Source organism: Pristiophorus japonicus, chromosome 19 (genome assembly GCF_044704955.1).
Source record: "Pristiophorus japonicus isolate sPriJap1 chromosome 19, sPriJap1.hap1, whole genome shotgun sequence".
NCBI lineage: Eukaryota > Metazoa > Chordata > Chondrichthyes > Pristiophoridae > Pristiophorus > Pristiophorus japonicus.
In genome coordinates, this window is record NC_091995.1 from 9340489 (window position 1) to 9362977 (window position 22489).

At 44.4% G+C, this 22489-nt stretch overlaps 1 protein-coding gene across 1 annotated transcript; it reads right to left on the minus strand.

Moving 5' to 3' along the window:
* Positions 1-990: 990 nt before the first annotated feature.
* On the minus strand, positions 991-18717 carry neu1 (neuraminidase 1). Its single transcript, XM_070862170.1, has 6 exons — positions 18473-18717; positions 11176-11365; positions 8565-8827; positions 7011-7193; positions 4397-4616; positions 991-3012 (listed from the first exon to the last, which is right to left on the minus strand). Exons 1-6 carry the CDS (start codon positions 18602-18604, stop codon positions 2807-2809), a joined length of 1194 nt encoding a protein of 397 aa, XP_070718271.1. The 5' UTR covers positions 18605-18717; the 3' UTR covers positions 991-2806.
* Positions 18718-22489: the final 3772 nt, after the last annotated feature.

Here is a 22489-nt window from a genome sequence, read left to right on the forward strand (position 1 = left end):
AGAGCAGGGGAGTTCTCCCCGGTGCCTTGGGCCAATATTTATCCCTCAACCAGCATCACTACAACAGGTTATCTGGTCATTATCACATCGCTGCCTGTGGGAGCTTGCTGTGCGCAAACTCGCTGCCACGTTTCCTACATTACAACAGTGACTACACTTCAAAAAGTACTTATTAATTAGCTGAAAAGTGCTTTGGGACATCCGGTGGTCATGGAAGGCGCTATATGCACATCTTACTTTTTGTAGAGTCTGGAAGTTTAACCACAACAAAGAATAGGCCCATCATTTCCTGCCTTATCCTTCTACCCCTTTCTCAAACAGGAATGTCACATTAGCTCCCAGTTATAAACAGAACATTATAAAATATTATAGAAAGAAATAAAATACACAATAATGTACTGAGGCAATTTACTGTTTACTCTTGTATATCATTTTGTGGTGGTACAGTTAATTAGATGCGTGACACTGCTTCAGTATATATGGGTCGTTTACAGAGGTACAGACTTGGTTATGGCTGCAATACGGCAGTGTACACTACCACTTCCTCAGCTGTGTGCAACTCCTGTTTGTTTCTGCTATATCCAATGTGGTGAAATGGTTCTGGTTTGGCTGTATTTCCCACTTTGTGGTTGTAGCTATCTCTTACTTTTGATGCTGGCTTGTTAGTTTTAGCTTATCTTTTTTGCAATTAATTCTGGGCATATGGGCATCGCTATCAAGGGCAGCATTTATTGCCCATCCCTAGTTGAGCTTGGTCAATGAGATAGATTTTAACAACTTGCATTTATACAGCACCTTTACGTAGTAAAATGACCCAAGGCGCTTCCACAGAAGTGGGCCACAAAGAGGCATTAGGACAGGTGAGTCATAAACTTGGTCAAAGAGGTACAACTGTACCCTTTGTTGTGCTTAGCATTGGTATCAGTAAAATGTGAAACTACAGATATATTTTATGCATATACGACAACTTCAATCAAGAACAGGACACGGTTTATGAAAGTTCTTATGAAATTTTATTGTACAAATAATAGGATTATTTGGCAAACAGTAAAAATCCATAAAGCACTAATTGACATTTGCCATGGTCAGGCTCCAGCTTTATTTATTTACAGGTTTCAACACAATGCAATACTCTTCAGAGAAAACCTGAAAACAGAATGTACAAGTAAAATAGGTATTGAAACTCAAATAGTTACATTTGCATCATTGAACAGAGGGAATCTGAGCCGAGATTGTGGACAGGGACTTCAACCTTTGCAGTGGGACCCACTCCCTGTCTCAGCACTGATTCAAGGATGCTGCCCTATGCTAGAGAGAAAGATATCTTATAGCCTGGAACAATATTTTCAGGGACAGGTTAAAAAAATATTGCCCTGATTAAATATACAAATCTGAACTACCTAGTCAAATAAATTTTCTCTTATGGGCTAGTTACTTTTTAACCCTTTTGACCCCACCAAAAAAAACTTGAATGCACTGACATACTGGGGAATGGTTCCGTGGGCGCTGGCAATATTCCAGCACCAAAATGGGCAGTCATCACGTGCGAGCAAAGTCAGCAGGCTATTCAAAATGGAGGATGTTGCAACCGAGGCTCATCCTGCTATCCCTCAGCCTCCAATGTGCACACATTTGGGCAAGAGACACTGGCTGGCAGTCAGGAGGAGACACCATGGCTGCATATTTGTACCCTTCTCTACCCCAGATGTGCCACAACCCATTATAGAGCTCCTAACCGTTGCCCAGGTACCAGTTCTATTAAATCGCCCAGATATGCAGCAGCCAATTATAGAGCCCCTAATCATTGCCCATGTGCTTGTTTTATTTTAAAAGAATTTTCTCCGTCACATATACAGTATATGCATAAAATACTGCACCCCCACCCTCTAAATGCTCTTCCCCCACATAGAGGCAAGAGGACTGTCGCTAGCCAGGCTCAGATTTAAAATATACAAGACTTTATTCCAAAGAGTCAGCCTGCTCAGCTGACGTCACTTGAGGAGCAGAGCCTCGCATCCATAGACCACAACGCAAGGGAAATGAGAAAGGCCACCTGACCCATCCAGCTCAGCTGGTTGTTTAAAAAGTCACGTAATGCAGCAGCTTCCAGTACTTTCATCTTTCTCCGACAGGACTGGAAAGGATTGTCTTAAGGCTACATGGTCTAAATGGGGTTTCCTTGCAGTTTTCCCAAAAGGCCTCTTCTACTGGGCTACATCCTTCAGTAGACACCAATGGCTGGAACTGGGCCCACTGTCCAATGAGCTTGGACCAAGTAGGGAAACTCATTCTCACCAAGCCAGAGACCCAGTGGTGCTCTCCTCCAACTCAGATTGCAACATACTGACTGTCACACTAACAGTTCAGCAAGCTAACTATTCTTACCCTATTGTAATAAAAAATTAGTGTAGATTTAGCACCAGTTTCAATATAGTCCTGATGAAGTTCAAACGTTCAAGTCAGATAAAGAATGGGGCCCGCCACAGATACAAACTTCTCATGTGGCACATCCATTGAAGTCAGGTGACAAGTCCGGGTCACTTGCTCACCTTTAAGAGGAGGAATAAATACTGGCTACAAAGTGAGAGGAGTATAAAGAAAGAGTTTTACTACATGGATTTCAACTTAAAATACGGAAAACCAATTGTAACAGACGAAGTAATGGAAAATTATGAATTTATGCAGCAGAGTGTAAAAAAAAGATTCCCCCCAGTAAATCGGAGCCTGTGGTTCATTAAGACTTGGTCGGATCATGCACCCATGGCCTATGGAGGTTCTCAGGTGACGAGAAGAGGTATCAAGGCTCTCAATTAATGCGAATCTTCACGAATGAAATGGATTCCGTTATATCTAGGCGCCCCTTCTCAAAAATCAAATAGATGTATCGTTCATTGCTTGTGTTGCTTAAGGTTGTCATAGAGGAATAGCCACTTGGGCCATGCCAGATAACGATTTTGTCTTTTAGCCATGACTTCCCATCGTCATAACTCCATCTAAGGGTCAGATTTACACCTAGGGATTAAAAGAGGAGGAAAAATAAGATGATTTGAAAAGTTGTAATTATAACAGATGTACAATATTAGACACCAGCTATAGACCAGATTTTGCTGGAACGGATGCTCCGTTAGTTAGAATTTTTCCCTCATGCTTCAACTCAAAAATGTTTTCTCTGCAAGTTGGCGAAAGGGTGAGCGGATAATAGCAGCATAATAGGGGCATCTGGGACCTTGGTGAATGACAGGAGCAACAGTCTATCTCCTGAACAAATCAGATTTAAGAATAGAGAACAAAACAGAGGAATGATGAAGAATGAAATAGGGTGAGTTGGAGTCAAATCAGGTACAGAAAGAATTGAGAGGGAAAGAAAGAGTTGATTGAGAGAGAAAAGAGACAGAATGGTGGAGTACAAAAAAATTAAAAAATGTTAAATTAAAAAAATCTCCAACAACAATTTACTACCTGGATCAACAACACTACCATTTAAATTCTTTCCCCATAATCAGCATCACTAAAAATACATGATCTGGTCATTACCTCATTGGTGTTTGAGAGAACTCTGTGCAAATTGCTGCATTTCCTACAATGGAAAAGTGATGTTGCAAAAGTACTTCATTGGCTGTAATGCGCTGAGGTTGTGAAAGGTACAAGTTCTTTCTGGTTTTTCGTTTGCACTGGGGTTTAAATGTGCAGATCACTAGGAGGAAAATATCATGTTCCTCTTCCCTCCTCCTCCCCCCCCCCCCCCCACCCCCCGCTAACCATATTATACTTTCGTATGATTTGATATTGAGAAGTACAGATGCATTCAAGTAAAAGATGCTCAGATTCCTCACAAGAGTGACCGGTAGCTCACACTCGAGAATAACTCAAGGGAAGCATAGAGTGTTCATTATTTTGTGTTGTTACATGACGACAAGTTGTACAGATGGAATTAAGTGAATCGAAGTACAATTGTGGCTCTATACCTTCACTTGCTACAAACTGAAGCAGCTCAATGATTAATTCTTTACCAGTTGCTCCCTCGATCCGCTTTCAGAAAGACATAGGGGCACAAGGGAAAAACGTGCAAATCCCCTCCCCATGTTATATTATATATGTTTAGATATTGAGAAGTACAGATACACTCTGAATGAAGAGATGCTCAGATCGCTTACAAGAGTGACTGGTACCCTCACACTGGAGAATTTCTAAACCCTAGATTTGTTACACTTGCACTCAGTAAGAACGGAGTTGAAATCACCCAAACTCAATTTTATTTCACAGTCATCCCATCCATCTGGACTGGATTCTATACCCTTTTGAGTGTATGCTAGAATGTCCTCAACCCCAGGAGAACATACCGATGGGATGGTATCCACGATGACAACAGCCCCAGTGCCAGCAGTATGGTACTCACGTTTAGATGGGTTTGCGGGATTGCTGAAGAAAACAATGTTGTCTTTGACTAAAACTCCAGCGGCTACAGCTGGGTCTATCAGAGCCTCGTCGAAGGTCACGTTTTCTAACGGCAGGGACTCGCACGCATCGTAACTCTTCACTATTATCCGGCAGCGACAGTGGTAGAAATTCTGATTCCTTGCGTTAATCACCACAGAACCATCCGGTAATTCATACGGCTTTAAAAAAAAACACGATATTTGATGGAAATAAAAAGCATCAACCGATGATCACATTGAAAGGGGAACAGTGCCCAATTGGGACTGATCAATTGTCATATATCTTAGATTCACAGAAATAAATACTAGTTTCTCTAGGCCAGTGTGAGCCAAGGCTCAGTCGGCAGCACTCTCGATTTGGAGTTAGAAGACCATGGGTTCAAACCCCACTCCAGGGACTTCAGCACATAATCCAGGCAGACACTCCAATGAGGGAGTGCTGCACTGTCAGAGGTGTCATCTTTTGGATGCGATGTTAAACCAAGGCCCCATCTGCCCTCAGGTGGATGCAAAAGATCCCACGGCACTATTTTGATGAAGAGCAGGGGAGCTCCCCCGTGTCATGGGCAATATTTATCCCTCAACCAACATCAAAGATCTGGTCGTTATCACACTGCTATTTGTGGGACCTTGCTGTGCACAAAGTGGCTGCTACAATAGTGACTACACTTCAAAAGTATTTCATTGGCTGTAAAGCACTCTGGGACATCTCAAGACCACGAAAGGTGCTGTATAAATGCAAGTCTTTCTTCTAGAATTATGGGGATTCAAACATTGCTGAGATTGTTCCATAAAAACCTCTCAGCTGAAGAGTGAGGGGAAAAGTCAAACTAATGGGACTCCAGCAAGATTGTGGCCAATGTTTATATTTGAACCTTATTGTGAAATGCCAGTTTGCAAAATCGACCTTTTGAAGTAAAGACAGACTTGGATTTATACAGCGCCTTTCACGACCACCGGACATCTCGAAGCACTTTACAGCCAATGAAATACTTTTGGAGTGTAGTCATTGTTGTAATGTGGGCAATGCGGCAGCCAGTTTGCACTCAAGCAAGCTCCCACAAATAGCAATGTGATAAAGAGCAGATAATCTGTTTATGTTGATTGAGGGATAAATATTGGCCAGGACACCAGGAATAGCATCCCAAGCTCTTCCTCGAAATAATGCCATGGAATCGTTTCCGTCCACTTGAGAACAGACGGGACCTCAGTTTAACGTCTCATCCGAAAGACAGCACCTCCAACAGTGTCAGCTTAGAATTTTTTTTGTGCTCAAGTCCCTGGAGTGGGACTTGAACCCAACCTTCTGAAGTAGTCTTGTTTGGTTTGGCAATCTCATATCCAAATACCCATCCTCTCCCCTTCTAAAACCAATCCTGCCTACAACACTGATGTAAATTAAATTTCTATCTAGTCAACCTCAAACTAGCCTCCCACATGGCAGTCAGGTAATTCTTTCATTTCCTGCACTCGTTATCCCTGTGGTCTTCCCTCAGCGACTGTCTGTCCCACCTGTGAGAGAGACTGTAATTTCCCTTATTGGACTGTTCAGTCACCTAAGAACTCATTTTAAGAGTGGAAGCAGGTCTTCGATTCCAAGGGACTGCCTATGATGATGGTCTCTGAGGAAGATTCCCGATTGGATGGCAGTTAGTGCTGTGGGCCCAGTGAGGGACTGAAACACATTTCGGCAAAGATCTTTGCAGCCAGCAGAAAGAGAAGATGTTGGTCCTCTCCACTGTTGGCCAAGGTCGTGTGTACTGACTCAAACGCATGAACCCATTCTCAAGGGACATCACGACTTGACTCACTGGCACCAATGAGATCATGGGAAAATGGAACCGCCGGGATCTTAAAGCGGACTTTATGGTTACTCGTGATGATTCAGTGCCCGTGTCCTAACTCACACCAAGTCCCACTCACCAGTCATCCTGTGCTTGCTGACTTACACAACGCAACGCCTCGTTCAAAATTTTCATCCTTGTTTTCAAATCTCTCCATAGCCTCGCCCCTCCCCATCTCTAATCTCTCCAGCCCCATACCCCCGCGACCATGACGAGATGTATACGCTCCTCTAATTCTGCCCTTTTGAGTATCTCCGATTATAATTGCTCAACCATTGGTGGCCATGCCTTCAGTTGCCTAAGCTCTGGAATTCCCTGCCTAAACCTCACCACCTCTCTTTCCTCCTTCAAGACGCTTCTTAAAACCTATCAGTTTGACCAATATCTCATGAGGGTCGGTGTCCAATTTTTGTCTCATAATACTCCTGTGAAGCGCCTTCGGACATTTCACTTCGTTAAAGATGCTAGATAAATATAAGTTGTTGTTGTAATGCACCTCTACTGGCTACAGAGGTGGCTGCTGTACTTGTTAATGTAGGCCAGACTGTCCTCCGAGTCCTCCCAAGTTTTCAACATTCTGCTCTAGGGCTCAATTGTCAGCATTTTATAGTTAAATGTGCCTGGGAAGGCACATGAATGGACCCCTCACCCCAAAGTAGTGTCCACTTCGTCTGTTCCCTTATCAGAAACCCTCATATGCCACTCAGGCCAACTGAAAGGAGGTCATTACCTGGTTCTCATCCGGGTTGAAGTCCTTGAATTTTTTTGGCTGATTGTATGGAATTCCATTCAGACTTCCTCCATTCCTCCAGGTCTTGCCGTGGTCGTCGCTCAAAAGGCAGAATATCCCATCATCCTCAATTGTTCCATGCCCGCAGGCAATCAAACGGCCTTTCTTTGGATTGTATTTTTTCTAGGGGAAGGAGATTTTCTATCTTGAGAAAATGATCGGAACTCCAGAGATGTGCAAGCTTAGCTTATTGGGGTAGAAATTAGCCTTGGGTGGGAGTGGAAGACAGGTAGTATGGAATTGGCTGCCAGATATTGAATTCTATTGTAACCAAGGAATTTATTTATTTCTAAGCTATAGTTGCATCTTAAACTTTCCTTCGAGTTGAACAGTCAATCAGGCCCTTCCACTGTCCATAGGGAGCATTGCAGCTGTTTTGAGAATTTTAACTGTTGAACTTTTCAGTTCATTAGTAGAGGGATGTTAATAGTGTGAAAAGGATGACTTTTTAAAAATTTGGCACACAGTATAAATGTAAAAAAACTCTCCCTGCTCTTTCTCAAATGTTTCTCAACCGTTGCTCACACACATTAGGAGCAGGCTCGAGGGGCTAGATGGCCTACTCCTGTTCCTAATTCTTATGTTCTAAGGAGGAGGTAACTAAAAGTTTCAATTCCCAGCACTAGAACTCTTAATAATCTTGGCATGTAGTCGCTAAGTTATTGCCAATTTGCACAAATGTGTGCCTATTAACTGTTGGGTTGACACTGCCCAGAGATTATTTTAGGATCTTTATAGTTAGCAAACATTTGGTGTCAGATTCTAATCCAGTCAACCTGGTCTAGTTTCTGATCATCTCCGCTAGTTATATCAGCACAATCAAGATGGAAGCAGATGAACCAGTGCCAAACATCGGGAATTACATCCAAAACCACTTGCGTCATGTTTTCTGCAATCTTTTACAGTGGTTCAAGATTCAAGTTGCCAAAATGGAGAGATTCTGCCCATTGCACTGGTTCGGGAAGGCTTTCTCAATTGCTCCCATTTTCTTATGGGAAATTTTCAAACGTGCCCTTGCGCCTATCAAAAAATGCTTCATTTACTAAAAAAAAAACTGACTAGTGTACATTGAACTAGTAAATAGTTAAGTATTTTTTTTATATAATTTTTCAGTGATTTTAAATCAATCAAGTTACACACAGATATTAAAAAAGGTTTATTTTTGCTGATAAATCCATTTTCAACTGCATCAATAAAACTGCACCAGGTTACCAATCTTAAATACATCAAGGAATACTTTTTAATGGAAAGAAAAAAAATGATTACGCTCCATCACTCTGCCTAATTGTACTGGTTCATGGACAATTTTTAAGTTTATGATTATGCAAATGAAGTGTAACCAAACCAGCACAATTTCAAGCACATTGTGGGTGTGATTTTCAAATTGTGGTCAAAGCAGAAACTCTACCCCAGTGTGCTTATCAACTGTACCAGCCAGTTCCCCTTCTAATCTAGTCAAAAGCTCTGCATCTCTCCCCCTCCCATTTAACTCACTTGGATTCCAGATCCAGGGCCTGGCACAAACACCTTGGTGCCAATCATTTTGGACAGGTTTCTCGGTTGGCTCCAGGTCCTTCCATCATCCACGCTCTCGATCAGGAGTGTGCTGGAAACGTTACAATGATAGTGGTGGGCACACATTGTGTACATGATAAAAATGATAGCCTTTTCTTCATCGACCAGTATTACACCCAAGTTCAGGCCATCGATCTTTGAACCATCGTTGTCAAGGAAGGTGGTGGGGCTCCAGGTCTCACCTGAAGGAAGGTAATTATGAAGCAATTGGAAAATGTCAGTGTTAGGGCATGAAGTACTCTTCCATTCTAGTCATACTGTATCAGTTTTTCTATTCCCGGGAGATGGACTCGACTATAATACCATACCTAACCTCAGACTCAAGAGCAGCACATGCTTCTGCACCAAGGTGACACTTCCACTGCCCACATTAACAACTGTTACAGATATTGAGTGAACTGGCAATTTGTGCCATGGCATGGGTGATTTTGTGTGATATGCCTTACCCAGCAGGGTGTCGAGAGGGTCAATTAGGACCCGATAGCTGACATATAAGCCTCGAAATTCGTATTGGGCGGTGGTGCAAAACAGGCAGTATTGGATTGGCTGCCTGTTATTCAGTTCCATTGACTGCATAGTGAAACAAACAAAGCAGGTTAAATCAGAGGCTTCCAGTCTCATTATCATATTAAAATTGTAAACAGGTCTTTGCTTTTGCTCTGCAAAGCAAAGCAGAGGAAATCTCTGGTTCCAACATGGAGATTGGATTGCTGCCTGCAATTTTCTCGCAAAGTAGTAGTGCCGCGAGCTGGGGAGCAAAGGGGGGGAGGGGGTCACTGGATAGCAATCAGTAGCAGCAATCAGTCCCTAGCCCAAGAGCATTGTCAATTCAAGCACTCTTGCTGCTGTTCCAGCACAATCCAGAAGGGCTGAACCCAAGACTATCCTGGTGTGCTTGGTTCAGTTCCACACTGAGCCATTAGAAACTCCTGCCATTTTACTTACTGATTCTTTCTACAGTGTTAAAATTAATTTAAGAGCATCTGAATTTAACAAAAGACAATTGGTTACCGGACAAGAGATTTCAACTGTAGAACTAACCAGATTACAGACACAGTTGGTGATGACTGTAGAATTATGCTCTAAACAGCAGACACACCAACACTTAAAGACAGGAAGGACAGTCTATTGCATGCAAGCAGTGAGGCATATATGCAATTGTTCTTTGCCAATACCGTAGCACTTTTGAGGCACATTTCCTCTGCCTGCCCTCTCAGGTGGATGTCAAAGATTCTGTGGCACTATTCTGAAGAAGAGCCAGGGAGTTCAGCCCAATTTACCCCTCAACTATCACTAAAAAGCAGATTATCTGGTCATTTGTCTCACTGCTGTTTGTGGGAGCTTGCTGTGTGCCTTCTTGACTGCCAGGTTTCCTACATTACAATAGTAACTACATTTAAAGTATTTTCTTGGCTGTAAAGTATTTTGGGACGTCGAGGTCATGAAAGGCACTATATAAATGAAAGGTCTGTCTATCATGCATGTAGGGCACCAGAAATGGCCAAACTTATGAATTACTGAAAACTCTGGAAACTCGATATCTGAACCTGGAAGGCACTAGCTAATAGTTTTGCCTTACGAGTTTTAAAAAAAAAAAGGATTTGACATTTCACATCAGACCATTGCATATCCACTATATATAATCCAGAAAGCACCAATAGGTGTGTTCACAATAGGTGCATATGAACCACATTCAAGACATCTTTATGTCTGCACTGTGAATGCACAAATTGGAACTTTATGAATATCTTATGGGGGGGGGGGGGGGGGGGAAGTGGAGAGAGAAAAAGAGAAGAGACGAAACCACCAGTTAATTTAGTTATTTTTAAGTTTACAACTGGAATCCTGCAGTGCAGAGGGTTAAGTGAAAACGTCCTATTATCTTTCCAGGTTATGTATCAAGGCTCAATCTGCACTATTGTTTTCATGGCAGTCTATCTGCTGTTTAAGATGCTTACTAAGCAAATTGGAGAAAACCACATTTTGCTTCCCCCACAAAAGGCAGTGCCCAGTATCTACAATAGTACGACCCTTGGTCAGTGCAGTAAATCTCAGATTTGCACCTTGCACAGTTCATTCACCTTCTACCTCCCATGCCATGTTCTGCTTCAAACAAAGTGCCTTCAGTACCACGCCATTAAAAAATTCTGATTCTGTGGAGTGATTGTGATCCAGAGTTTTGAATCCCTTCACTGAGCACATGTCCAATGGTTTGACTGTAAACCAGGATCAGGTCAGACAACGGTTGCTATACTGCTAACCTGTTCTCAAAGACATTTGGTTCACTTTGTGTTACTGTGGAAAATCATTCGGAACAACATAGGACTGGAAAATTCACCCAGTTTGTTTAGTCAACTGCATTTCTGGCTTTAAATATGATTATGCGCTGATTATTTGCAGCATTTGAATAGTTGAACTGCCAGTACAAACGTTACTATTTGACTGTAGGGCGTTAAGGAGATGGAGCTCCCTCAATCAAAGATTTATGCAGACCTTTCATTCCTTATGAAACGCAACATTAATCAATCACCTTTATCATTAGATGTGCGGACGGCGATGAACTTAGCACCAATATCGGCCGCCGAGTGCTTTCTTGCCTCCGCCACGGCAATGAGGTTATTTTGGGGCGTGAGTGAGATGAGGGGGACCCTGAAGGTGTCGATATGGCCAATAATGCCACTTATCCACAATAACTGTTCACTTTCAATGACTGGCTTGATCTGGAAGAAAAACAGGGTGGAATGTATTATACAACACGCCAGCTGCAGTCATCCACATGACCTCCTTCACTGGGCAAAGCAGAATGGTTAAATTATGAGGACACGTTCATAGACTAGGTTTGTATTCCCTTGAATATAGAAGATTAAGGAGTGATCTATTTGAAGTATTTGAGATGATTAAAGGGATTTGAAAGGATTGATTGAGAGATACTAGTTCCTCTAGTGGGACAGACCAGAACTAAGGGATATAACCTTAACATTAGAGCTAGGTTGTTCAGGGGTGATGTCAGGAAGCACTTCTTCACAGAGTAGACAAAATCTGCAACTCCCTCCCCCAAAAATAGTTGAGGCTCGAGGTCAATTGAAAACTTCAAAATGGAGACAGAGAATTTTTTTAGGTAAGGATACTAAGGGAGATGGAATCAAGGTGGGTAATTGGAGTTAAGATACAGATCACCCATGATTTAATTGAATAGCAGAACAGACTCGAGGGGCTGAATGGCCTATCCCTGTTCCTAATCTTGATAGGAATTTTTTTTTTTAATTTGCATCTCAGAAGCAATATTTCACATTGAAATCATTTCACAAGGTACAGTGGACATATTTGACCAAAAATTGTTAAAAATCCATTTTAATTGTAATTCTGTTTTAATCTTACAATGGCGGATGTGGGACCTGACATCATCATCCTGGGACAGTACATCGTCAGAGTGGGGTAAAGCACAATGCAGAGGCAGAGTCCAGGGACTCCGAACATGTACTAGATCTGATCTGGGTGTACTCATTGCTGATACTGAGCAACATGTGGGAAAAATGTTCTTTCTCCACTGCTGATTCCTTTTGGCTCAAAAAGCACAAAATTATCTCCAAACCAAACTAACCACGATTAATATGATGGATCGTGACAGTTACAAAGTTTTGAATTTTACCAATGTCTGGCGTGGACATTAAGCCAGAAAACCTGTGAACTAATGTCTGCCCCAGGTAGCATCAGTTAACCAGAGTATAGTAATGTAGTTGTTATCCTCCTAATTGACTAGCAACACAAAGATTGAGAGTTCATGACAAGTTGTAAAATTCAATTCCTCAAATCTGATCATTTATGGTTTGGCATCAGAAGAATCTACACTGGTTCACATCATCATAGGCAGTCCCTCAGAATCGAGGAAGAATTGCTTCCACTCCAAGTGAGTTCTCTGGTTGCTGAACAATCCAATACGAGAGCCACAGACCCGGTCACAAGTGGGACAGACATTCGTCGAGGGAAGGGGTGGGTGGGGCTAGTTTGCCGCGCGCTCCTTCCGCTGTCTGCGCTTGACCTCTTCACACTCTTTGCGTTGAGACTTGAAGAACTCAACGCCCTGCCGGATGCACTTTCTCCACCTTGGGCGGTCTTCGGCCAGGGTCTCCCAGGTGTCAATGGTGATGTTGCACTTTACCAGGGAGGCTTTGAGGGTGTCCTTGTAACGCTTCCGCTGCCCACCTTTGGCTCGTTTACCATGAAGGAGCTCCGCTTAAAGCATTTGCTTAGGGAGTCTCTTATCTGGTATGCGAACTATGTGGCCTGCCCAGCGAAGCTGATAGTGTGTGGTTTGTGCTTCAATACTGGTTCACTAATAGCAAAATAAAAAGAAAAAGAAAAAGAGCTTGCATTTATGCAGCATCTTTCATGATTCCTTAAAAGCCAATTAAGTACTATTGAAGTGTAATCACTGTTATGATGTAGGAAATGCGGCAGTCAATTTGCACACAGCAAGATAATCTGCTTTGGTGATGTTGGTTGAGGGATAAATGTTGACTAGGACACACAGCAGCACTCCCTGCTCTTCTTCAAAATAGTACCTTGCAATGTTTCTCCCCTCTCCCCGCCCCCCCCCCCCCAATTTTTTAGGGTGCATGGCCCCTTTAAACGTTTTCACATGTCGCCCATTGAAAAGTCAGTTAGCGGCCTGCACAGGAACTCCGGACAGCTGCGTGGTCAGGCAGATTTGCGTGGTCAGGCAGATTAGCAGAAATATTGGGGCCGTGGTATTTTTTCACATCCACCCAAGGGGGCAGACAGGGCCTGGGCTTAACGGCTCATCCGAAAGGCGGCACCTCAGACTATCCTTACGGGAACCTTCTGCCCAGCCCTCCAACCCACCTTACCCAATCAACGTCAGGGTTAGGCCAGGCACATGTGGTTGAACCCCAATGCCCCCTGACCTAGTCTTGCAGACTATCTAGTTGACCCACCGCATCAAGATAGTGGCTCACCACCACCTTTTCAAAGCAGGAGGAATGGTCAGTAAACACTGCCTATCCTGCGTTGTCAAACCACTGAACACAATTCAGCTTCGAACTTTCAGAATTAGTCAACACAGTGGAAAGCAGCCTGTCTGCAATGCGAATTGGATCAAGGCCTATTATTTGTACAAAATTATGTAATCTTGATTAAACAAACAAACCATTGAAATAAAACAAACACTTGAAACTACTCAGCACTAATCGATTCCATTACTTTGCACAAACTTCACTGCTGTAAAAGTCGCTGCATGAAAGAAATGCAGAGAATCAGACATCAGAATAAAATAATTCAATAATTACATACAAAAGCAAAATAATGCAGATACTGCAAATCTGAAGTTTAAAAAAAACAGAAAATGCTGGGAATACTCAGCAGGTCAGGCAGCATCTGTGGAGAGTGAAACAGTTAACGTTTCAGGTCGAGGACCTTTCGTCAGAACTCAAACATGAACTCTTGTTTCTCTCTCCACAGATGCTGCCTGACTGGCTGAGTATTTCCACCATTTTCTCATTAACTACATGCATGGAAGCAACCAGCATTTTGGTCTGTGGGGGGAATTCTAACCTAACTGTTTACACTGTACATTAATGATTTAGATGAGGGGATTAAATGTAGTATCTCCAAATTTGCAGATGACACTAAGTTGGGTGGCAGTATGAGCTGCGAGGAGGATGCTGTGAGGCTGCAGAGCGACTTGGATAGGTTAGGTGAGTGGGCAAATGCATGGCAGATGAAGTATAATGTGGATAAATGTGAGGTTATCCACTTTGGTGGTAAAAACAGAGAGACAGACTATTATCTGAATGGTGACAGATTAGGAAAAGGGGAGGTGCAAAGAGACTTGGGTGTCATGGTACATCAGTCATTGAAGGTTGGCATGCAGGTGCAGCAGGCGGTTAAGAAAGCAAATGGCATGTTGGCCTTCATAGCAAGGGGATTTGAGTACAGGGGCAGGGAGGTGTTGCTACAGTTGTACAGGGCATTGGTGAGGCCACACCTGAAGTATTGTGTACAGTTTTGGTCTCCTAACCTGAGGAAGGACATTCTTGCTATTGAGGGAGTGCAGCGAAGGTTCACCAGACTGATTCCCGGGATGGCGGGACTGACCTATCAAGAAAGACTGGATCAACTGGGCTTGTATTCACTGGAGTTAAGAATGAGAGGGGACCTCATAGAAACATTTAAAATTCTGACAGGGTTAGACAGGTTAGATGCAGGAAGAATGTTCCCAATGTTGGGGAAGTCCAGAACCAGAGGTCACAGTCGAAGGATAAGGGGTAAGCCATTTAGGACCGAGATGCGGAGGAACTTCTTCACCCAGAGAGTGGTGAACCTGTGGAATTCTCTACCACAGAAAGTTGTTGAGGCCAATTCACTAAATATATTCAAAAAGGAGTTAGATGAGGTCCTTACTACTAGGGGGATCAAGGGGTATGGCGAGAAAGCAGGAATGGGGTACTGAAGTTAAATGTTCAGCCATGAACTCATTGAATGGCGGTGCAGGCTAGAAGGGCCGAATAGCCTACTCCTGCACCTATTTTCTATGTTTCTATGTAACTTGCCAGGTGGGAATCCCATGGGATCGAGTGGAACACATCGCCTAATATTACTCTCCATGGACTTTGATCGGGTTAAGTGTCAGCTGTGGCTCAGTGGGTAACAATCTCGCTTCTGAGTCAGAAGGTTGTGGGTTCAAGTCCCACGCCAGAGATTTGAGCACAAAAGTCTAGGCTGACACTCCCAGTGCAGTGCCGAGAGAGCGCTGAACTGCCAGAGGTGCCTTCGTTTAGATGAGACATTAAACCAAGGCCCCGTCTGCTCTCACAGGTGGGCACAAGAGATCCCACGGTACTATTTCGAAGAAGAACAAGAGAGTTCTCCCCAGTGACCTGGCCAATGCTTATCCCTCAGTCTACATCACTAACACGGATTATCTGGTCATTATCACATTGCTGTTTGTGGGAGCTTGCAGTGCCCAAAGTGGTAACTGCATTTCCTATATTACAACAGTGACTACACTTCAAAAGTACTTCATTGGCTGTGGGACTTTGGGACGTCCGGTGGTCATGAAAGACTCTACAAATGCAAGTCTTTCTTTTCTCCCCATTATTGTAACCAACCTCTCACACACATAGCCAGTAGCATTTTACAAAATGGATAAAAGCAGTTACCTCCATGCTGACTAACTTTGCTACATTTCACATATCCTAGAGTCAAGAGGCATCAGACTAGTAGAGCAGAGGCATCACCATACAGAGGCAGGTGCTGGACAGATCTAGGCTCTCGATTTCTTCATAGACTTCCCATGTTTAGAAAATTACCTCAAGTCATGTGCTGGCGTTAATTGCCATAGGTTGGAGATGATGGAATTACTTGTGCAGGTCTATAATGATTTATTTGTTGCATCTATTTTCAAATGTTGTTCCTCTATGATTGAATTTAACATGTTGCTCATCTATATGATTGCAATTATTTCTCAATGCTTCAATTGTTAACCACGCTACACTGTGGAACCAAACTGTTCTGTGAGGCGGTGATCAACTTCTGAACAGAGCAGAGCTCTGAGTTGTTATGAGGTTGGAGGAGCTTACAGAGATTGGGAGGGGAGGCGCCATGGAGGGATTTGAAAACAAGGACGAGAATTTTAAAATCAAGGCATTGTTTAACCAGGAGCCAATCTAGGTCAGTGAGCACAGGGGTGATGGTTGAACAGGACTTGGTGCGAGTTAGGATACGGGCAGCAGAGTTTTGGATAAGCTCAAGTTTACAAAGAGTAGAAAGAGAGAGACCAGCCAGGAGTGTGTTGGAAAAAAGTGAGAATGGAGGAAATTTTTACACAATGTGCTTAAGCAGCTGGATGCCACACAGCTATTCCAGGGTACGGCACCAGCAGAATGACCCTAGTTATATGGAGTACAGAATTCAAAATGCACAACTTGCTGCAAGGGCAAAAGGGCATTTGGCACCTCAGTGTATCTCCTTAAACAATTAAATTTAAGGATAGAAAAAGAAACAGAACAAATGACAGGGAAGGAAATCAGGTGAATTAGAGTCAAATTAGATGCAGAAAGAGAAAGAGAGAAAGATTGGATTGAAGAGAAAGATAGAGAAAAAGTAAAATATTAAAACATTTTAAATTTAACAACCTTGAGGAACAATTTACAACCCATAGCAATGATACGCCACTGTTTGAACAGTTCTCTTTCTAGGCTTCCAAGGTTGAGTGGCAATACAGGAAGATAAATCTAGTAACTAAAACGATCTGATATCATTAAATACCAGCTCTAACTTTCCAGGTCAAGTTTAATCCATATTTACGGTGCAAATCCAACATTATATTGAAACTCACGGGGAGGTCGACGGAGAGTTCCAATTTACACGAAGCTAATGGCGAAACAGCGCCAATCATCCAGCAACTCATGGCGAGTCCCTTCCTCGCCACAAATTGCTCTTTAATAAGGTGCGCACCTTTAACTCACCATTAGTTTCCCAACAAATTCTGTGCCAATGATCTTACTGTTCACTCCGTGTAGAGGGAAATCACATTAGCACGAACACACCTGCTGTATTCAGTGGGGACTGTACGTAAATGAGGTTTAAGATTTCAATTAAGTTCCTGGAACAATTTCAACCTGCGTGTAACCTGCTTTGGTGATTGAATACTCTACTGATTCGGAGCCCTCCAGCACCATTCTGCAAAGGTCCAATTGGATGTGGCGATCACAGTCACGTCAACTCATTCTGCACTACGTAAACTTGAGGTCATCCAAAACTCAGCAGCCCGTGTACTAACTCGCACCAAGTCACGATCACCCATCACCCCTGTGCTTTCTGACCTACACTGGCTCCCGGTTAAACAACACCTCCATTTCAAAATTCTCATCCTGGTTTACAAATCCGCTCCCTATCTCTGTAATCTTATTCAGCCTCACAACCCCACAAGATGTCTGCGCTCCTCAAATTCTGGCCTCTTGAACATCCCTCATTATAACTGCTCAACTATTGGTGGCCGTGCCTTCAGCTGTTTGGGCCCTAAGCTCTGGAGCTCCCTCCCTAAACCTCTCCACCTCTCTCCTTCTTTAAGACACTCTTTAAAACCTCCCTCTTTAAACAAACTTTTTGTCATCTGACTTAATTTCTTCTTTTGTGGCTCGGTGTCAAATTTATGTTTTGTCTTGTAACACTATTGTGAAGCACCTTAGGAAGTTTTACTACATTAAAGACACTATATAAAATGTAAAAATTAATAAACTCCATCTCGCCGTTGATTTTAAACGGGGCTAGCGGAACAACACGGGTCTCTCTGTTGATCAGCCCACAAGGCCCAGCAAAATTATGGCATGGTGGTACACAATGGCGCAAGCCACTTGTGCCACAATTTCCACGCCGCAATAGTGGCGTACCCTGTCGATACACCATTACCACAGAGCAAGTTCTCGACCAATTCAAATCAGAAAGACCCCACATTTAAGTCAGTCAGCTAATGTTTGACAAATCCCCAGGCATTATGGTGAAATCGGCTTGTAGCTTCTGGAGGGAGGAAGTCCTGGGCTGTAAGTACAAGGCTGGATCGTGGAACCCGCTGCTCACTGAACCAACCACCACCCCCCCCCCCTCCCTCCCTCTCTCCCTCTCTTCCTCCTCCTCCTCCTCCTCCTACCCTTCTCTCGGAGGGAACTGCAGACCAAGGGGACCCGGGATGGGCCACACAGTCCCCATCCCATCCTCTCTCTTCCCCCGCCCAATATCCCAATCTGACTCCCACTTCCCTGCGCCTGTTCCAGCTCCCACTTCCGTGTCTCGGATGAGCTGGGCTTTACCTGATCGGGCAGCGCCGTGCTGGAGAACAGCAGCAAGAAAAGGCCGCTCACCAGCGGCTGCAGGGCGCCCGCCGCTTTCCGCACTAACACGTCCTTGCGGGAGCTATGCCGCCGCCGTACGGCCGTCGCCATGATCCTAGCCAGTGCCTCTAAACCCACGGGCCGCTGGCAGGACACTCGCAGCCGAGTTGCTCCCGTCACTCGCTCCAACCGACATTGGTGCCGGATTATTACGTCGTATGACCACCCCTTGATGGGGCGGGGAATGGTTCATTTCGTATTCAGCTCCTGCCCATTAAAACACCTCTTGATAATCCTGCTCGTCGTGCCTTTTCTAAGTGAACCAATGAGGAGACTCACCAACTACAAGCCAAACAAAAGGGTCCCCTTCCAAACACAAAACTAATAAGGAAACTTATTGCTATGTATTTAACCCCTTGTAACCTGCATCACACCAGAGGGCCGACCTGTTGGAGTCCCAAGGGATCCCAGCATCCCATGGGAGCACAGTATATAAGCAGGCCACCCACGAGGTACCTGCACTCTGGAACCTTAATAAAGGAGCTAAGGTCACACTTGCACATGACACACAGTACTCGGTCTGACCATTTATTATGAGTAGAACAATTGGCAATAAGGTAACGAACAACCGCGCGAAAATGCAAAGAACAGTCGGCATCCTGGAGAAGTTCTCGGAGGGGGATGATTGGGAGGCCTTGGTGGATAGACTCGACCAATACTTCGTAGCCAACAAGCTGGAAGGGAACGAGACCGCAACCAAACGAAGGGCGATCCTCCTAACCGTCGGTGGGGCCACTACCTATGGCCTCATGAAGAATCTCCTGGACCCGACTAAACCTACAGATAAATAGAAACATAGAAAATAGGTGCAGGAGTAGGCCATTTGGCCCTTCGAGCCTGCACCACCATTCAATGAGTTCATGGCTGAACATGCAACTTCAGTACCCCATTCCTGCTTTCTCGCCATACCCTTGATGCCCCTAGTAGTAAGGACTACATCCAAATCCTTTTTGAATATATTTAGTGAATTGGCCTCAACAACTTTCTGTGGTAGAGAATTCCACAGGTTCACCACTCTCTGGGTGAAGAAGTTTCTCCTCATCTCGGTCCTAAATGGCTTACCCCTTATCCTTAGACTGTGACCCCTGGTTCTGGACTTCCCCAACATTGGGAACATTCTTCCTGCATCTAACCTGTCTAAACTCATCAGAATTTTAAACATTTCTAGGAGATCCCCTCTCATTCTTCTGAACTCCAGTGAATACAAGCCCAGTTGACCCAGTCTTTCTTGATATGTCAGTCCTGCCATCCCGGGAATCAGTCTGGTGAACCTTCGCTGCAGTCCCTCAATAGCAAGAATGTCCTTCCTCAGATTAGGACACCAAAACTGTACACAATACTCCAGGTGTGGCCTCACCAAGGCCCTGTACAACTGTAGTAACACCTCCCTGCCCCTGTACTCAAATCCCCTCGCTATGAAGGCCAACATGCCATTTGCTTTCTTAACCGCCTGCTGTACTTGCATGCCAACCTTCAATGACTAATGTACCATGACACCCAGATCTCACTGCACCTCCCCTTTTTCTAATCTGTCACCATTCAGATAATAGTCTGTCTCTCTGTTTTTACCACCAAAGTGGATAACCTCAAATTTATCCACATTATACTTCATCTGCCATACATTTGCCCACTCACCTAACTTATCCAAGTCACTCTGCAGCCTCATAGCATCCTCCTCGCAGCTCACACTGCCACCCAACTTAGTGTCATCCGCAAATTTGGAGATACTACATTTAATCCCCTCGTCGAAATCATTAATGCACAATGTAAACAGTTGGGGCCCCAGCACAGATCCTTGCGGTACCCCACTAGTCACTGCCTGCCATTCTGAAAAGTCCCCATTTACTCCTACTCTTTGCTTCCTGTCTGACAACCAGTTCTCAATCCACATCAGCACACTACCCCCATGTGCTTTAACTTTGCACATTAATCTCTTGTGTGGGACCTTGTCGAAAGCCTTCTGAAAGCCCAAATACACCACATCAACTGGTTCTCCCTTGCCCACTCGACTGGAAACATCCTCAAAAAATTCCAGAAGATTTGTCAAGCATGCTTTCCCTTTCACAAATCCATGCTGACTTATACCTATCAGGTCACCTCTTTCCAAATGCGCTGCTATGAATTCCTCAATAATTGATTCCATCATTTTGCCCACTACTTTAAAAAGTACTTGGCTGTGCACTTGAAGTGCCGCAACCCACAGGGCCACGGACGGAGAGCCCCGCCTGCCGGCACGGACACAATGGGCCAAAACGGCCTCCTTCCGTGCTGCAAATTTCGATGATCCTATGAAGAACTGTGTACGCTGGTCCGGGAGCACCTAAATCCTAAGGAAAGCATTTTGATGGCGAGATATTGGTTCTACACGTGTCAACGATCAGAGGGCCAGGAAGTGGCGAGCTACTTCGTCGAACTAAGGCAACTTGCAGGACATTGTGAGTTTGAGGGATTTCTAGAACAAATGCTCAGAGACTTTTTTGTACTGGGCATCGGACATGAGACAATCCTTTGCAAACTGTTGACTGTAAAAACTCCGAATCTGAGCAAAGCCATAACGATAGACCAAGCATTTATGTTCACCAGTGACAACACCAAGCAAATTTCGCAGAACAAGGAAGTTTCGGCCAGTACTGTGCATAAAGTAATGTCGGCTTTGAGCAGAAATGTACAGGGCAGAATGTACATGCCGGCTGCTGTGGCCCGAATTCAATTGACCCAGAGTCCGCCATCATCTGTTAATGCAAGGCAGTTAACACCCTGTTGGCGCTGTGGGGGTGATCATCGGCCCCATCAATGCCGCTTTATGCCGCTATGCGTGCAATGGCTGCAGAACAATGGGACACCTCCAACGAATGTGAAGGAGAGCTGCAAACCACCACATTGCAGAGGAAGATCGGTCCACAGTGGAATTGGAGGAGGCAGAAGTATACGGGGTACACACGTTCATGACGAAATGCCCACCAATAATGTTGAAAGTTGAACTGAATGGTATTCCAGTGTCTATGGAGCTGGACACGGGGGCAAGTCAGTCCATAATGAGTAAAACGGCCTTCGACAGGCTGTGGGGGAAGAAGGCACACAGGCCCAAGCTCAGCCTCATTCACACAAAGTTAAGGACTTATACAAAGGAACTAATCCTGGTAATTGACAGTGCTGAAGTCAAAGTCTCCTATGATGGAGCAGTACACAAACTCCCGCTATGGATTGTGCCAGGGGATAGTTATTTGGCAGAAGCTGGCTGGGGAAAATCCGCTGGAACTGGGACGACATCCGAGCGCCTTCGTCCGTTGACAACACCGCATGTATCCAAGTTCTGAGCAAGTTCCCATCGTTATTCGAGCCAGGCATTGGAAGTTTCTCGAGGGCGAAAGTGCAGATCCATTTGGTTCCCCGTACATGACCCATCCACCACAAGGCTCGGACGGTACATGATGCGTGAAAAAATGGAAATCGAGCTGGACAGACTGCAATGCAAGGGCATCATCACGCCGGTGGAGTTCAATGACTGGGCCAGTCCGATTGTTCCGGTACTCAAGGAGGACGTTACAGTTAGAATTTGCAGTGACTATAAAGTAACAATTAACCGTTTTTCGCTGCAGGACCAATACCCGCTACCCAAGGCAGACGACCTATTTGCAACCCTGGCTGGAGGGAAGACGTTCACCAAGCTGGACCTGACCTCGGCCTACATGACACAGGAGCTGGAGGAGTCTTCGAAAGGCCTCACCTGCATCAACATGCACAAAGGTCTATTTATTTACAACCAGTGTCCGTTCAGGATTCGGTCGGCTGGGCTGCAGCGATCTTCCAGCAAAACATGGAAAGCCTGCTAAAGTCGGTCCTTTGTACAGTGGTCTTCCGAGACGACATATTGGTTACAGGTCGGGACACCATGGAGCACTTGAAGAACCTGGAGGAGGTTCTTAGTCGGTTGGA

Coding starts and splice junctions, on each gene's coding strand:
- neu1 (XM_070862170.1), bottom strand. CDS start 18,604: ATGGCGACGGCCGTACGGCGGCGGCATAGCTCCCGCAAGGACGTGTTA. Junction 11,366..18,472: donor GCACGGCGCTGCCCGATCAG/GTAAAGCCCAGC, acceptor TTTTTCTTCCAG/ATCAAGCCAGTCATTGAAAG. Junction 8,828..11,175: donor CCGCACATCTAATGATAAAG/GTGATTGATTAA, acceptor ACCTTCCTTCAG/GTGAGACCTGGAGCCCCACC.